We start from the raw sequence: 13,358 nt of genomic DNA, 5'->3' as shown, positions 1-13,358 counted from the left end.
CTGGAAAACAAGTGATCTATCGTGAAACCTGATGGCAGTCCAATGGACTCAGGTGGTATAATAGAAGTCTAATATGGATTACAGGTTAGCAAATTTTTCAATGGCCTATGAGTTGACAGTCTTACCAGGGTGAAGGTCTCCAAGTTCTTCCAAGCTCTCCTCTCTCTGGCGGTGCGCCTCGTCTGTGTGTTGGGCTTTCCTCTTTCTCTCATTCAAAACACCCAGATACCATCTTAGGACAAGAGAGAGTACGAGAGTGCAGCAGCACAAGCCAAGGGCAGAGGCATTGCCTTTCCGGTCTGTTGATATTGCTGTCAGTAAACTACCAACGTAGGTTAGAGCTCAGTATCAAGACATACACAATGGCGGATCACTATAGGCCTGAGTTCCACAGATGGCGAAGGCCTGTGAGAATATATTCATAAAAGCCAAACAAGAGCCCCTGTTTTCCTTGGTTAGTATTGAAGTCTCTCAAATGGTCTATACTCGGCCTACCTTCGCGTATATCCAACGAAATTCATAGCCGCCCAGGACAATTGAAGGACAATATTCGGGTGAATGGAGAACGCAAGAACACATGTCGCAGCGAACCGAGCACGTTGATTCTTAACTGCTAGCAGCACTGCGTACCCAACAATTGCACCGCATGTCGAGGCAGCAAGAGTGAGGCCTCGCGCGTTCGTTCGATCAGCCACCCGGGCCCAGAATAGAATCCCAACGCATGCACATGCGTATACAATGACCGTAAACATCTGCGTATCTACTTGGTTGTATCCAAAGCTCTGTGAACAAGTCATATCAGCATCTAACTCACCACTAACAGGGTGGAGCTACTACCTCAATAATCGCCGGAAGAAAGTTGGACATCGAACCAACACAGAAATGTCCACAGCATGCAATACCCAACAGAAGCCAGAAATGCACGCTTAGCAGGATGAGCGGTATTTTCTTCACCTGCAGCCTTGCTTCGGACGTGTTATGAGCGTTTCGTGCCCGACGCACAACAAGGGCCTTTTCCTCCTCGCTGAATCCAAGCTTGAGTGTTTCAGGGCTGGCCGGTAGGAGGAATAGAACGATAAATGCAAATGCACAGGGCATGATACCCTCGATCAGAAATATCCAGCGCCATGCTCGCCAGCCATTCACTCCATCTAGATCTTTGGCAATCCCGTACGCGATAAGTCCGTTGAATGCCCCGGCCAAGGACGACATGGAGTAGAAGATGGCACCCCGTGTAGCAAGCTCGCTGTACTGATACCAGAAGCTCAGGTCTATAATAACACTAGCTGTTAGATAGTAGTAGACACACGAGAGACGAACACTCACAGAAGACGCCCCCCTGGACGAATGCCTCGGCGACGCCGACCAGAAAACGTACTGCTAGAAGATGCGCCGTGGTCTTGATGCAGACAGTCGCAGCCGTAATTGCTCCCCACTATCAAATTATATCAGACTTGGGTTCTTAGACTATGTTCAAATTGAATGGCTTTCTTACAGTCATCATTGCGCCAGCAAATTGCCTAGCAGGGCCTATCTGCTTAATCAACAGCGTACCTGGTAGCTGGAAGATAATGTAGCCAACTAGAAGTATAGTGGCAGCATTTGAGTATCCTTGGGGTGATATGCGTAGTTCCTCAGATAAACCAGCAACCTTTGCATTCGCGAGATCGGAGCGACCGTGAGCAGAGTTAGATCGGTGACAACGAAATGTCATCGCTGCCTACCATTGACGCGAAGAAGTATACACTAGAAATAAGTGGTAGAATGAGTAGATCGAGCTTCCATTTCAATCTGCGATGCTGTGACAAAGGAACGTCAGTCTCGACGTGGACTTCTTCATGGCTGTGGCAGACTTCCACATCGTGAGACTCTTTGCGCTCGACGGAATTTGACGACATGATGGCCTGTTTGGTTCTGCCGTTCTTGAAGCCTAATGACCTACATCTTAAATGTGTCCAAGATGAACGCCTAGCTGAGATTTACAGTGGCTCATCTGCAGCGATTCTCGGCAGTGGAAGCGCACAGAAGCGATTTGATGAGACTGTGGGAGATCGACGTGGCGCAGGCGAATATGGGGAGGCCTTACAGAATTCATATTCAGGTCTGTCAGGCCTGGATAGCCTGAAGCGAAGTTCGCTCCGTTGTGCGAAACTCGCTTGCCGCCCGTACTACCTATATATATGTTGATCGGGTTCGAAGAGCCTCACCACAATAACCTTCAAAACATCCATTATGCAAAAACCGTTGTCAACAGCCGATGTGCCTTCTCAGTTCCTCCAGGCGGCGTTCATGGTGGGCCATACGCCACTGAGGGCACTGAAGTCCGATCCACGCGTTTCGTACTCGCTCTACATACCACCACAGCACTACGACACAGCCTCAATTAAGAAGCTGCCTCTTCTGGTTTGGATACATGGCACCCTCCGAAAAATGGGCACACTTTATTCTAATGAGATGGTCTCCTTTGCGACCTCGACACCTTGCGCCATTCTCGCCCCGTTATACCCTAGTGGTCTGGACGGGCCAAATGACTTGGACTCGTACAAAACGCTGCGCTCAAAGTCACTCTCTTCAGACCTTGCGGTGTTATCTATCCTGGAGGAAGTCGCGGCTCGGTGGCCAGGGATAGAGACCGGCAAGATCTTCATGATGGGATTCTCAGGGGGTGGCCAGTTTGCTCAGCGATTCCTCTATCTCTATCCTGAAAAGCTACTGGCTGTCAGCATTGGAGCACCAGGACGTACAACAATGTTAGACCCAGACAAACCATGGCCAGAAGGCATTGCAAATGTGGAGGAGTTGTTTGGCCGACCAGTGTCGACAAAACCTATTCAGCAAGTGCCTATCCAGCTGGCTGTCGGATCTGAGGATAACCAGATTCATGGCAGCGAGGAATTCTGGAACTGGGTGGGAAAGCTGACAAGAGGCCAGAAATCTGGAGATTTATCGGCGATGAGACAGGGAAGGCTGCAGACGCTGCAGGAATCGCAAACGGCATGGGAAGCGGATGGTATCAAGAGTCAGTTGGCGGTTGTAGATGGTGCCTCCCATGAAGCTGATAAGGTGCGACCGCATATGCTGCAGTTTTTGGAGCCCCTGATCCAAGAAGAATTTCGAAAGGGAGACACATGCTAGACCGTGGTATCCGTATGTCCATTTGGTCGGCTTCCTTAGTTATCTGATCCGGTGGCTTAACCTAATCTTATCTCTCCTGCCAGTATGGATGATCCGTCGAGCCTTCTTTCTGATTCCATCGATGACACCAAGAACGTACTCTAGTAAAAACCAAATTGAAACATTGTCGAATGCCGCACTAACAGACAAGCCACCGCTTAATATCTGGTACTGGTATTCTAATTCGGGGACAAGCTCAGGAGGTCCACACACACGTCACGCGCCGAGTCCAGGCCCATGCTGCCGAATTTATGCGACTGTCTGGCGTACGTCAAACAAATCGGAGCTTCGTCATCAACCAACGTGCTTTACCTTCAGGGGCGTTGATCTTGACGGATCTTGACGTGCGATCGTCGACGCCGGACGATCATCCGTTCGCTTCACCTTGGGCTTCCGTTAGTCCGCTGACGATATTGGAGGTTTTTGGAAGAGAGGTGGTGTACAGAGTATTAAGAATATCTCACTTCACTCCTCGATAGCTCTGATATACTTTTCCAAAGGAAGCAGCCTGGACCCTGGGAATAGCGGCAGTATGGCCTGGCTCAGAGCTGTCGTGATTGACCCACTGACCCACAAGGCAGAATGCTGCATGATCAGCATTCAATACCGTTGGGATGAAGGTCAGGAGTTGATAGCACCCTCGCTTTCATATGCCCATCTCTCAAGGTACCTCATAAGGAGCTTTGCGTTATAGCGCGTACCCCTATCCCTCGGTTATCTCCTGCTGCCTTCTCTCTTCCTTTCATCCACTGCCTCTATATAAAGTCCATCTTGCTCCATAGATTAGCATCATCTTCGACTGGCATCTCTTCACAAAGATTTACGGCTGTCATGCACATCCCATCTACGACCCTATTAATAGCTCTCGCAGCAGCAGCGCACGCCAAAGTCGCCCCTGAATGGCTGCAGGAGAACCACTCGAACGGCGACAACCCACCAACAGGGAAAGTCGACGATGTGCAGAAGGTAGTCTTAACGGGCGGCCGAGATGCCTTGAACCAGACTCAGCCTAGCAGCTGCCCGACTATTATGATTGGGACAGCCAAACCAAAGGGTGATAAGGATACCGGATGGGAAGAGTTGTATGTGATAGCACCATTATACAAAGCTTGAAGCTGAAGCTGATTTAATGCTATTTCTCAGGCCTACGGTTGCTGGATTTGACTTGAAGCGGGTCGTCGTCGACGATGATACCAACGCTACCCTGGTAGGTCTGACAATTAGACATACAGGCCAGCCAAGACTGATATTTCCAACAGCCATACTTTGTCGAGAATACAAAAGACTTCAGCCGCGTTAAGCGTGTGATCGTGACAATTGCTGGTGCCCGGAGAAAGTATGTCATTCCTTGCCTCTTAAACTGAGCATCTCTAACAGTCTGAACGCAGTGGGTGGCAATATGCCAACGGTAGGATCGAGCTCACTATCCCTCAGAAAGCCTCGCTAATTCAAGTGTGTTAGATATGCGGAACGCTCTGGTATGCGCGGCCGGGAAAGACAGTGTCAACGCAGACATGGACCGGGTCCTTGTTACCGCGCCTCAATGGCTGAATGAGGACGATGTCGACGCTGGAGCTGGGACATCCGATGATATCTATTTTGAGGGCAATGATTACCAAAAGGGCGATGCTGCAGTCGGTCCAGGAGATGTGAATCTCTCTTCCTTTGAAGCGTACGTGGAATTCAACCAGTCTGACTAGACGGAGACTGACATACCACAGGATGGATAAACTGGTCAAGAGCTTCTGGAACAAGGATGTTTATCCTGAACTGGATACTGTCGTTATTGCTAGTCACTGTACGTCCCTCTGCCGTCCGCTGTGACTACGTATCTGGCTAATATATACACCACAGCACTCGGCGCACAGATGATTCAACGCTGTATGTTATTCTCTTCCCCTTGAGTACCTCGACTAACTATCCAGACGCCATGCTCCGCCCAACCCAACCCGAAGACTCCAAAGTGCACTACGGCGTCATGAACCCAGGCTCCTACGCCTGGCCCGTAACAGACCGGCCCCTCGACGACAGCAGCTGCAACGGCACCTACAACGACTGGCCATACGGTATTAGTGACGACGAACCAGACGCCTTCCCCAAGTACGTCCGCACCGATGCCGTCGCCGGCCGATCCTCGATTCGCGAACGATACTTTTCACGAAACATATTCTATGGGTTTGGTCTGAAGGATCATGGCAAGGGTGATTCGAATTGCCAGGCACAGTGGCAGGGCAGTACGCATTTGGGCCGGGGGAGGAACTTTGATGATATGCTCAAGGGGCTGTCAGGGGGGTTTCCGAAGAGTCAGTCTGTGCATTATATTGAGGGGGTTTCGCATCAGGATTATAAGATGGTATGTTTATTCATCAGTTGGACATATTTGTGCTGACGTTTAATAGTTTATTTCGGATGCCATGCAGAAGAAGATGTTCTTGTTCGACGACAATGAATAGGAAGAAAGCCCGGCAGTTCAGGTATATCAGAACTCGTCATATTACTTGATGTTGCTGGGTTGTATTATTGGACTACATTTGGTACTATAGATTAATCACATAGATTTGTTTTCTTACTGCGTTGCTCATAAACACCAGGAACGGCGTAGAAGAATGCCTAGAGATATGGTACTTTATATTACAGGTTCTTCTGCTCCCACACCCGGAATTGCGTCTTGATTCCATGCTGCTGTCCCACAGCTCCGAAGAGCCACCTGCTTACGAGCGGCCACGGTAGACTGGCTGAGACGGTAGACTGGCTGACGGTGGGGGCCTAATGGACGTGCATTAGTGTTGGACATGGCGGCTCTTCCTCTGTTCCTTAACGCTGGGCTTGCCTCATGGCAGAACTCCATCCGGAAATTACCGGGAACACTGGAGCAGGAATACTGTCAATCGATTTCTACAATAGTTTACGGATCTCGGTCACAATGACAAGGACAAGACAAACGTACAATTAAGCACTGATAACGGCGATAACCGGGCCGCGTGCCATGAAGCCGAACGCCCACTAGCAACGGTCTAGCAACGGTCTAGCAACGATCTAGAAACGGCCTAATGCAGCCGATTCGCGATCCGGCTCGGTACAGCCTCACACTCTAGCCTGGAGGAGTTAAGGACAGAGCCTTAGGTCACTCCATCGTGAGGGGTTGTCCCACGGTGGCTTACCTGTCGGGGAGGCACTGTGCCCCTCAACGTCAGGTTTATATAAATCTCTTCCTGTTGGATATTGCAATTGCCTCTTCGCACGCGCTCGAAATAGCAATGACTTTAACCTCAAGCGAAACCATGCCAGCTACAAACGGCACCGCCCACGATGACTGGGCAATTGACACGTCTGCCTTTGCCTTTACCCCCCGCAAGCTGCGCGTGGTGTGTATCGGCGCGGGCATTTCTGGGTTGACCATGGCGTACAAGCTGAAGCATGAGCGCCCGCTTGACTATATAGACTTCACCATCTACGAGAAGAATCCTGAAGTCGGCGGGACGTGGTATGAGAATGTCTACCCGGGTGTTGGATGGTGCGTCCCCATGTTCAAAATGACAACATGACTACGCTAATAAATTGATAATATAGTGATATCCCAATTCGTTGGTTAATCGTTCCTCTTCGCTATTATGTCAAGTCTAATTCTACCAGACAGTTATGCTTTCTACTTCAATCCCAACCCCGACTGGTCGCAGTGCTATGCGAAGGGACCGGAGATCCAGCAGTATATCCTTGAAACAATCAAGAAGTTTGGTTTGGATGAGAAGGTGCAGCTTAATACCAAAGTCATTAGTTCGGTTTGGAATGAAGACCAAGGCCATTGGCAGCTGAAGCTTCAGCGCGGTGATGAGGTGGTCGAGGATAAGGCTGATGTCCTTCTTGATGGAAGTGGTATTCTCAAGTATGCCTTGTCTTGGCCTCTCGTCTCTATGATATAATATTAATGGGAACAGTAACTGGAGCCTTCCGGATATTGACGGCCTCGATACATTCCAAGGAAAGGTGCTGCATACAGCCAAATGGTGGCTCACCCTCTTTCTCCTCTGCATCTGCAATGCGAATTGACTTAACTAGGGACCTCGACTATGACTGGACTGACAAGAAGATTGCTGTTATTGGCAACGGCTCCTCAGCACTACAGGTCATCCCCGCCCTACAGCCAAAAGCTAGCAAACTCGTTAACTACATCCGGCATCCAACATGGGTATCCACCAACCTAGCTGGCGATATTACCAAAGACAAAATGGGAACAAACTTTCAATATACAGAGGAGGAGAAGAAACTATACCGTGAGGATCCAGCCAAATTCCTAGAGTATAGAAAATACATTGAACGATCGTGAGTGACCTACCGTGGACACTTGAACTCCTACTAATATACTCCAAAGAGTCAACATTACCTACCAGCTCATGCTCTCCGGCTCCCCCGGAAACAAATTCTTATATAACCTCGTTAACGGCGTCATGCGCGCCCGTCTCGCTGAAAATCCCCATCTCATCGACAAACTCATCCCAGACTATGAGATTGGCTGTCGTCGCCTTAGCCCCGGAGACGGATATCTAGAAGCCATGCAAGAGCCTAACGCGCGTTTCTGCTTCGACCCGATTACACGAATCACGCCTCGGGGGATCATCACGAAATCCAAATCCGAATCCGCGGAGGGAAAGGAGGAAGAAGAGGAATTCGACCTAATCGTCTGCGCCACCGGATTCAACACCTCGTTTATTCCCCCCTGGGAGCTGGTCGGACGGGACGGGCGAAGACTCGATGAAGAGTGGAAGGATATCCCACAGGCTTATTTCTCTATGTGTGCGCCTGGGATTCCGAATTACTTTATCTTTACTGGGCCTAATAATCCAATTGGACATGGGTCTGTTCCTGCCACGATAGCCTGGTCGGGGGATTATATGCTGGATTGGATTGAGAAAATTGCAAACGAGGATATCAAGTCAGTCTACCCTCCCTTTTATTTACAGATGATATACTGATGATAGGCTTAGGTCTATTGCCGTGAAAGACGATATTGTGTGTGCATATAATCGCTACGCGGTTGAGAGCTTGAAGCGCTGCGTGTGGTCCAAGGGCTGCACGGCCTGGTATAATAAGAAGAACGGGCAGAGTACGACGGTGACGGCGATGTATCCAGGAAGTGTGCTGCATTATAAAGGTGGGTTATTGTCCAGAGATAGTCTATCTGTGTGCTAACGAAACAGAATATATCAAAACCATCCGCCCTGAGCATTTCGACATCGGGTACAACACGTCCAATCCATTCCGGTATCTGGGGAATGGGGAACTGGAGTTTGAGAGGGCTGAGGATGGTGATCTTGCTTATTACTTGACTTGATTGATAGCAGACGATGGAGAGCGTGGTTCTTTTAAATGTTATTATGCGGGACTCGTAACCACGTTATTTCAAATCTCTTGTTTCTAGCTTGAAGTGACATCAACCACCAACTTCCCTGTAATCTAAACACATTGTCAGATAGGATAGCAATAGTTAGTAATGGTAGACCATGACTCACCTTATTTTGCGCACGTAATTCTCCTATACCTTCCATGATCTTCAAAGGTATTATCTGAACCTCTGGGACAACCTCTCCTCGTCTCACGAATTCCACGGCCTCGACTATATCTTGCCTCGTACCAGTCATCGACCCAATCACCCTGATACCATTATCAATGAGGGTTAAAGGATGGACCTGTATCGGTTCCGAGAGTGGCGTGATTCCAACACACACCAGCGTCCCAAATGGTGCTACAAGGTGGAATGCATCCTGGTACGCACGAGCAGACCCTGCAATGACAATAACAGCACTTGCTCCCTTGCCATCAGTTAGCCCTTTCACCGCACGAGCAATATCCAGCCCTTCCCGGTTTATATCCACGTAAACACTCGCTCCAAGCTCTAAACAAGCCTCTTCTTTCTCACTGCCCGCATCAACAGCAATAACCCTATATCCCATCGCCCGCGCGTACTGAATCCCCAACGAGCCAACACCACCTCCAGCCCCAAGCAGCACAACCCAGGCCCCAGGAACCACATTCGCAAGCTTCAGCGCTTTATAAGCCGTGACACCACCACACATAACCGGAGCAAGAACCGCATCCTCAAGGCCCTCAGGAAGCATACTGATATAATCAAACGGCACAACTGTGAAACCCGCAAGAGTCCCATCAACCTTCCGTCCAGAATGGATCTGTGCGGCGCAATGTGCCTCGCCCTCCCCGCCCTCATGTAGACAAAATGCGCAATCCCCACAGACGCCCCGGACCCAGGATATACCGACTCGTTGTCCGAGTTTCACTTGGGATTCGTTGAGTGCAGAGCCGAGTTTTGATACGCGTCCGATGCCCTCATGCCCGAGGATGGGGCGGGTTTGGCCGAGGGCACCTGAGGCAAGTGCGAAGTCGGTGCCGCAGAGACCTGTTACGGAGAGTTTTACGAGGACGTCTGTTGGGCCGGGCTGTGGGATTGGGAGGTCGGTGATTTCGAAATGGTGATTGGGGCCTGGGGACTGGACCGTAGTGTTAGATTAGGGCTGGATAGTAAGGAGGAATTGGCGAACCTTGAGCACCGCGGCTCGGTGAACTGGCGGTAGGTCCATGATTCTGTATTCCTGGACTGAGATTCATGCTATTGGGGAAAGTGGAATTACCTATAGATAATTGGATTCCAGTTCGGCATTGGCATCTCGAGATCTGCCGGTCTGGTATGGGTGGGGGTCCTCCGCTGTGCGGGCGCTCTCCGACACTGCCACGCTAGAGTAATGGAGTATAAGTTATCACGCACCGTGTCTGTTCGCACTGGCGAGAGATGAATTATGGGACTACATCATTTCTGAATGTGTTCAAGACTTTAAATCGGAAGTGTAAACTCGGTCGAGGCCTATTAACAAACGTGGTCTATGCAGCTCTGGCTATATAAACACAAAGTAAAATAAAAGTACAATAACAATCCGAACGCCCATCCTCAATCGTCTCAAAGGTCCACCTCAGCTCATAAGGGGATAAAAGCCACAGCAAGCGCAGCAACCAGTGCAGCCCCAGCACCAGGCTTCAACATGCCAGCAGCATCCTCATCGTCATCCCAGATATCATCCCATGTATCCTTAATGTCATCCCCAACGTCATTGACACCGTCCTTCACACGGTCCACAAAGCTATCATCGTCATCGTCATCGTCATCGTCCCAGCTGCAGTCGTCCCCATCAGGACAGCATCCCCATTTGCCATTGTCCCTTTGGCACTCTTCATTGCTGGGACATCCACCAGACACATCGTCAGGGCAGCAGGTGTAGTCCTGGTCCACGCAGGCGTCGCCGCAGCGCTTCTGGTCGCTGCTGCAGACTTCATCGTTGTCTTGAGGTGAGCGAGCGAGGACGTGTGCTGATGAGCTTAGGGGCTTCATGGGCATTGGGCTGCGCTTGGTGATCGCATCGTTGCTTTCTGCTGCGAGGTTGGGGGTTGCGATAGCGAGGGGAGCGAGGACCAGGGCGAGAGATATTGAGGAGAGACGCATTTTGTTGAGTGTTTGTTGTTCAGAGGTGGTATAATAAAGTAGATAGACTGTAGAGGTGATTTGAGATTCAAGTCGTAATAATCAATTATTGTGTTGCTGATGATAAACCCCAGATGAACGGGCATCAACCTCCCTTATATACATGCATCCTCTCACCAAAATGACGCTGCCAACGTTCCATCTCACCGGTTCCCCCAGCCCGATCCTTTGGCTGAATCCCCATCGGTACATGAGTATAGAAATAGGCAAACACGGCGCCGCCCAGCCCAAAGCAGTAATTTCGAGGCACAGCCACCGCCGTCAGCCCTGCTGCCAGCAGACGACGCCAAGCTGCTGATCGCGCTCTCGCCCAATAATACGCGCTCGAATCTTGTTTCTGGGTCTTGGAAACCCTGCTAAGGAAACCTCCTGGGTCATCAGCTCTTCAGGCTAAGCCATTCTGGGTGTTTTGGAGCGCTGCGTCGGACTGCGATTCAGGGTCTGGGCTGACCTCATTTCTGAAGAATTTCCTTCACCGCTGAGGTTGAATTGCGCGATCAAAACAGAGGTGTGAGGATTTTAATCGACCTATTGAGGCTGCATGTTGCGGGCTGCTATGTTTTCCCTGCAGCCCACGAGCCCTAATCCCCAAGACTCACATTGAGTGCTGCCTAGCTATACATAGAATCGGGTTCAATTAAAGTCTTACTCTTACTGCGCCTTCATGGACCCTGATCTTTCCGAGCTATGCGAATACGAGATGGATCAGGAAATAATTATGCAGGTTCCTGCGCAACAGCTTTGAATGACCGTCTTTATTGCACTGTCCACTATTGAGTTGCTTGAGACTTTTCTCTCGCTTTGCCGGTATCCAAACTAGAAAATACGTCTGCCTGATCCTTCTATACTATTTTCTCCGTCAATAAGTCACTATGCCTCCGAAGGGCATCACAGGGACGAAAACAATAGCATCATGGTGCGACTACTTACCTGCCTGAGCCTACAATTTCAGTCGCAAGCCCGAGGTGTAATTGTGGATGCATCAAGTAGAGGTGTATATCATGCAATATCAATCGTTCAGCTGGTATTCAATGCAATCATGAACAACTACTCAAACAAAAATACTCCTAGGGCAATAGACCAAACCCTACAAATCCCCACTATATTCCTCTTTAACGAGCGGAACAACAACCTTCAACCTCGCCAGATCCCTCATCGTATTAAACGCACTCTCGTACGAGTCCGCCGTTCCCAAAAATCCCAGTCTGCGTGCCTTGCACATACTAAGCGAAAGCGCCCAGCCGCCAATAACCGCGGAATCCGTCATTCCAAAGATCTGCGCTCTGTTCTTTGGCGTGAATGGGTCAAGACTCAGCCCGTGCTTTGAAGCGAGTTCCTTCCAAGCGTCTTGGACTTCCCCCCGTTCAGACCATTCTTGGAGACTGAATGTCGAGCGAGTCGTTCCAACGGGGCCATAACTGCAACACTTATTAGCAAGTGATTATACATATTAAGGATTTCGTACCCCCTCGGCGTCTCCACATATCTCGACGTGGTAACCCTATACTTCGACTCATCACTCTCCGGCGGCGACCAGGTCGTCCCATACCACTCCGCCAGATACATCCAGAACCGGCCCCATGTAAACGGCAGACCATCCTGGATATTGAACGCCTCATTCGAAGCCCCATCAGTAAGCAGCGCCCACTCCTCAAAATACCCATTCAGCAGCGCCGTGCTCTGGCAGTACTCGCGGTCCCACGCCGCATAGTCACCGGGAAATGCAAGAGGCTGGTTTAAGTGCGCCTGAATGGAGGCGTAGATTGACAGTCCCACCATGTGGTTGAGGGCACTATCGCGCACTGCGCCTATGATATACGATGGGCGGACAACGTTCCAGGTGACGCCGGTGGTGTTGCAGTACTCGAACAGGGCGTCTTCCTGTGGGTAATAGAAATTTGCTTCGAGATCGATTCGGGGATCAGATTCGAAGGAGGGATTTGTTGCTGGGCCGATGTGGAAGCCGTAGTGCTTTGCGCCGGTTTGCAGGAGGAAGCGTTTTGGTTTCAGGGCGGATTGTTGGAGGCCGGCGATGAAGTTTTGCAATAGGGTTCCTATAACATTAACATATTGTAAGCAGGGAGTGGATGGGAGGACGATACCGTTAACCCTGGCCAGTTCTTCTGCGTCTGACCACATCCCTAGTATATTTCCTTCTTGGGGTGGCTGCATGTACGAGAAGAAACAGACGTAGTCTCTATTCAAACCAGTTACAATCAGATCAGGTTAAATGATTTGATATACGTACACCTTGTCAATGACACTCAATTTGTCCGCAATCTCCGCCTGATCAGCGAGAAAGTCCACCGGGATGTGCGTAACTCGCCGTGCACCTTCGCCCAAATCCTCGAAGAAGTTACTTGGAGGAGGCCGACGAGATAGACAATAAATCTTGCTCCAGCGCTCTGGCGCAGCCGCTAGCACACGGACCATGTGGTATCCAGACATTCCATTTGCACCGGTGACAATGGCAGTCAGGTTCGAGAGCCCTTCAGTATCGGGATAGGTAGGGAGGCCCTGAAACGGGCCGTGAGACTGGACGAGTTGCGTAGTAGCCATGTTTAACCGGCTGGACTGAGAAAGGGCTGTCAGATCTGCAAGCTAGACAGAGAAAAGAAATTATCATCACCTGCTTTTATCT

General features: G+C 50.1%; 7 protein-coding genes across 7 annotated transcripts; 3 read left to right on the top strand and 4 right to left on the bottom strand.

The window, feature by feature from the left end:
* Positions 1–48: 48 nt before the first annotated feature.
* On the bottom strand, positions 49–1,898 carry ASPVEDRAFT_80859 (uncharacterized protein; the record flags this gene model as incomplete). The annotated part of the gene is made up of 8 exons (XM_040816939.1): positions 49–68; positions 126–299; positions 360–442; positions 496–782; positions 838–1,271; positions 1,327–1,435; positions 1,496–1,651; positions 1,725–1,898. 8 exons carry the CDS (start codon positions 1,896–1,898, stop codon positions 49–51), a joined length of 1,437 nt encoding a protein of 478 aa, XP_040665006.1.
* Positions 1,899–2,232: 334 nt separating this feature from the next.
* ASPVEDRAFT_882477 (uncharacterized protein) lies at positions 2,233–3,135 on the top strand (the record flags this gene model as incomplete). The annotated part of the gene is made up of 1 exon (XM_040818263.1): positions 2,233–3,135. One exon carries the CDS (start codon positions 2,233–2,235, stop codon positions 3,133–3,135), a length of 903 nt encoding a protein of 300 aa, XP_040665005.1.
* An 870-nt stretch (positions 3,136–4,005) lies between these two features.
* On the top strand, positions 4,006–5,665 carry ASPVEDRAFT_69702 (uncharacterized protein; the record flags this gene model as incomplete). Its single annotated transcript, XM_040816032.1, has 8 exons — positions 4,006–4,256; positions 4,318–4,381; positions 4,434–4,510; positions 4,613–4,846; positions 4,896–4,972; positions 5,029–5,055; positions 5,100–5,527; positions 5,574–5,665. 8 exons carry the CDS (start codon positions 4,006–4,008, stop codon positions 5,625–5,627), a joined length of 1,212 nt encoding a protein of 403 aa, XP_040665004.1. The 3' UTR covers positions 5,628–5,665.
* A 766-nt stretch (positions 5,666–6,431) lies between these two features.
* ASPVEDRAFT_148366 (flavin-containing monooxygenase) lies at positions 6,432–8,667 on the top strand (the record flags this gene model as incomplete). The annotated part of the gene is made up of 8 exons (XM_040808160.1): positions 6,432–6,688; positions 6,745–6,758; positions 6,808–7,057; positions 7,110–7,178; positions 7,228–7,494; positions 7,544–8,104; positions 8,157–8,323; positions 8,370–8,667. 8 exons carry the CDS (start codon positions 6,432–6,434, stop codon positions 8,501–8,503), a joined length of 1,719 nt encoding a protein of 572 aa, XP_040665003.1. The 3' UTR covers positions 8,504–8,667.
* On the bottom strand, positions 8,535–9,638 carry ASPVEDRAFT_125961 (uncharacterized protein; the record flags this gene model as incomplete). Its single annotated transcript, XM_040806315.1, has 1 exon — positions 8,535–9,638. A coding segment is annotated over one exon (1,104 nt), but the record flags the coding sequence as incomplete, so codon positions are not given.
* A 383-nt stretch (positions 9,639–10,021) lies between these two features.
* ASPVEDRAFT_38701 (uncharacterized protein) lies at positions 10,022–10,864 on the bottom strand. The gene has a single exon (XM_040811762.1). It carries the CDS (start codon positions 10,676–10,678, stop codon positions 10,157–10,159), a length of 522 nt encoding a protein of 173 aa, XP_040665001.1. The 5' UTR covers positions 10,679–10,864; the 3' UTR covers positions 10,022–10,156.
* Positions 10,865–11,701: 837 nt separating this feature from the next.
* On the bottom strand, positions 11,702–13,308 carry ASPVEDRAFT_38700 (SDR family oxidoreductase). The gene is made up of 4 exons (XM_040811761.1): positions 12,966–13,308; positions 12,820–12,914; positions 12,183–12,771; positions 11,702–12,135 (listed from the first exon to the last, which is right to left on the bottom strand). The coding sequence occupies exons 1-4, from the start codon at positions 13,274–13,276 to the stop codon at positions 11,805–11,807; spliced, it is 1,326 nt and encodes a 441-aa protein (XP_040665000.1). The 5' UTR covers positions 13,277–13,308; the 3' UTR covers positions 11,702–11,804.
* Between the last annotated feature and the right edge of the window lie 50 nt (positions 13,309–13,358).

The sequence above is a fragment of the Aspergillus versicolor genome, assembly GCF_001890125.1.
Source record: "Aspergillus versicolor CBS 583.65 unplaced genomic scaffold ASPVEscaffold_2, whole genome shotgun sequence".
NCBI classification, from domain to species: domain Eukaryota; kingdom Fungi; phylum Ascomycota; class Eurotiomycetes; order Eurotiales; family Aspergillaceae; genus Aspergillus; species Aspergillus versicolor.
This window is presented reverse-complemented; position numbering and strand designations above follow the sequence as displayed.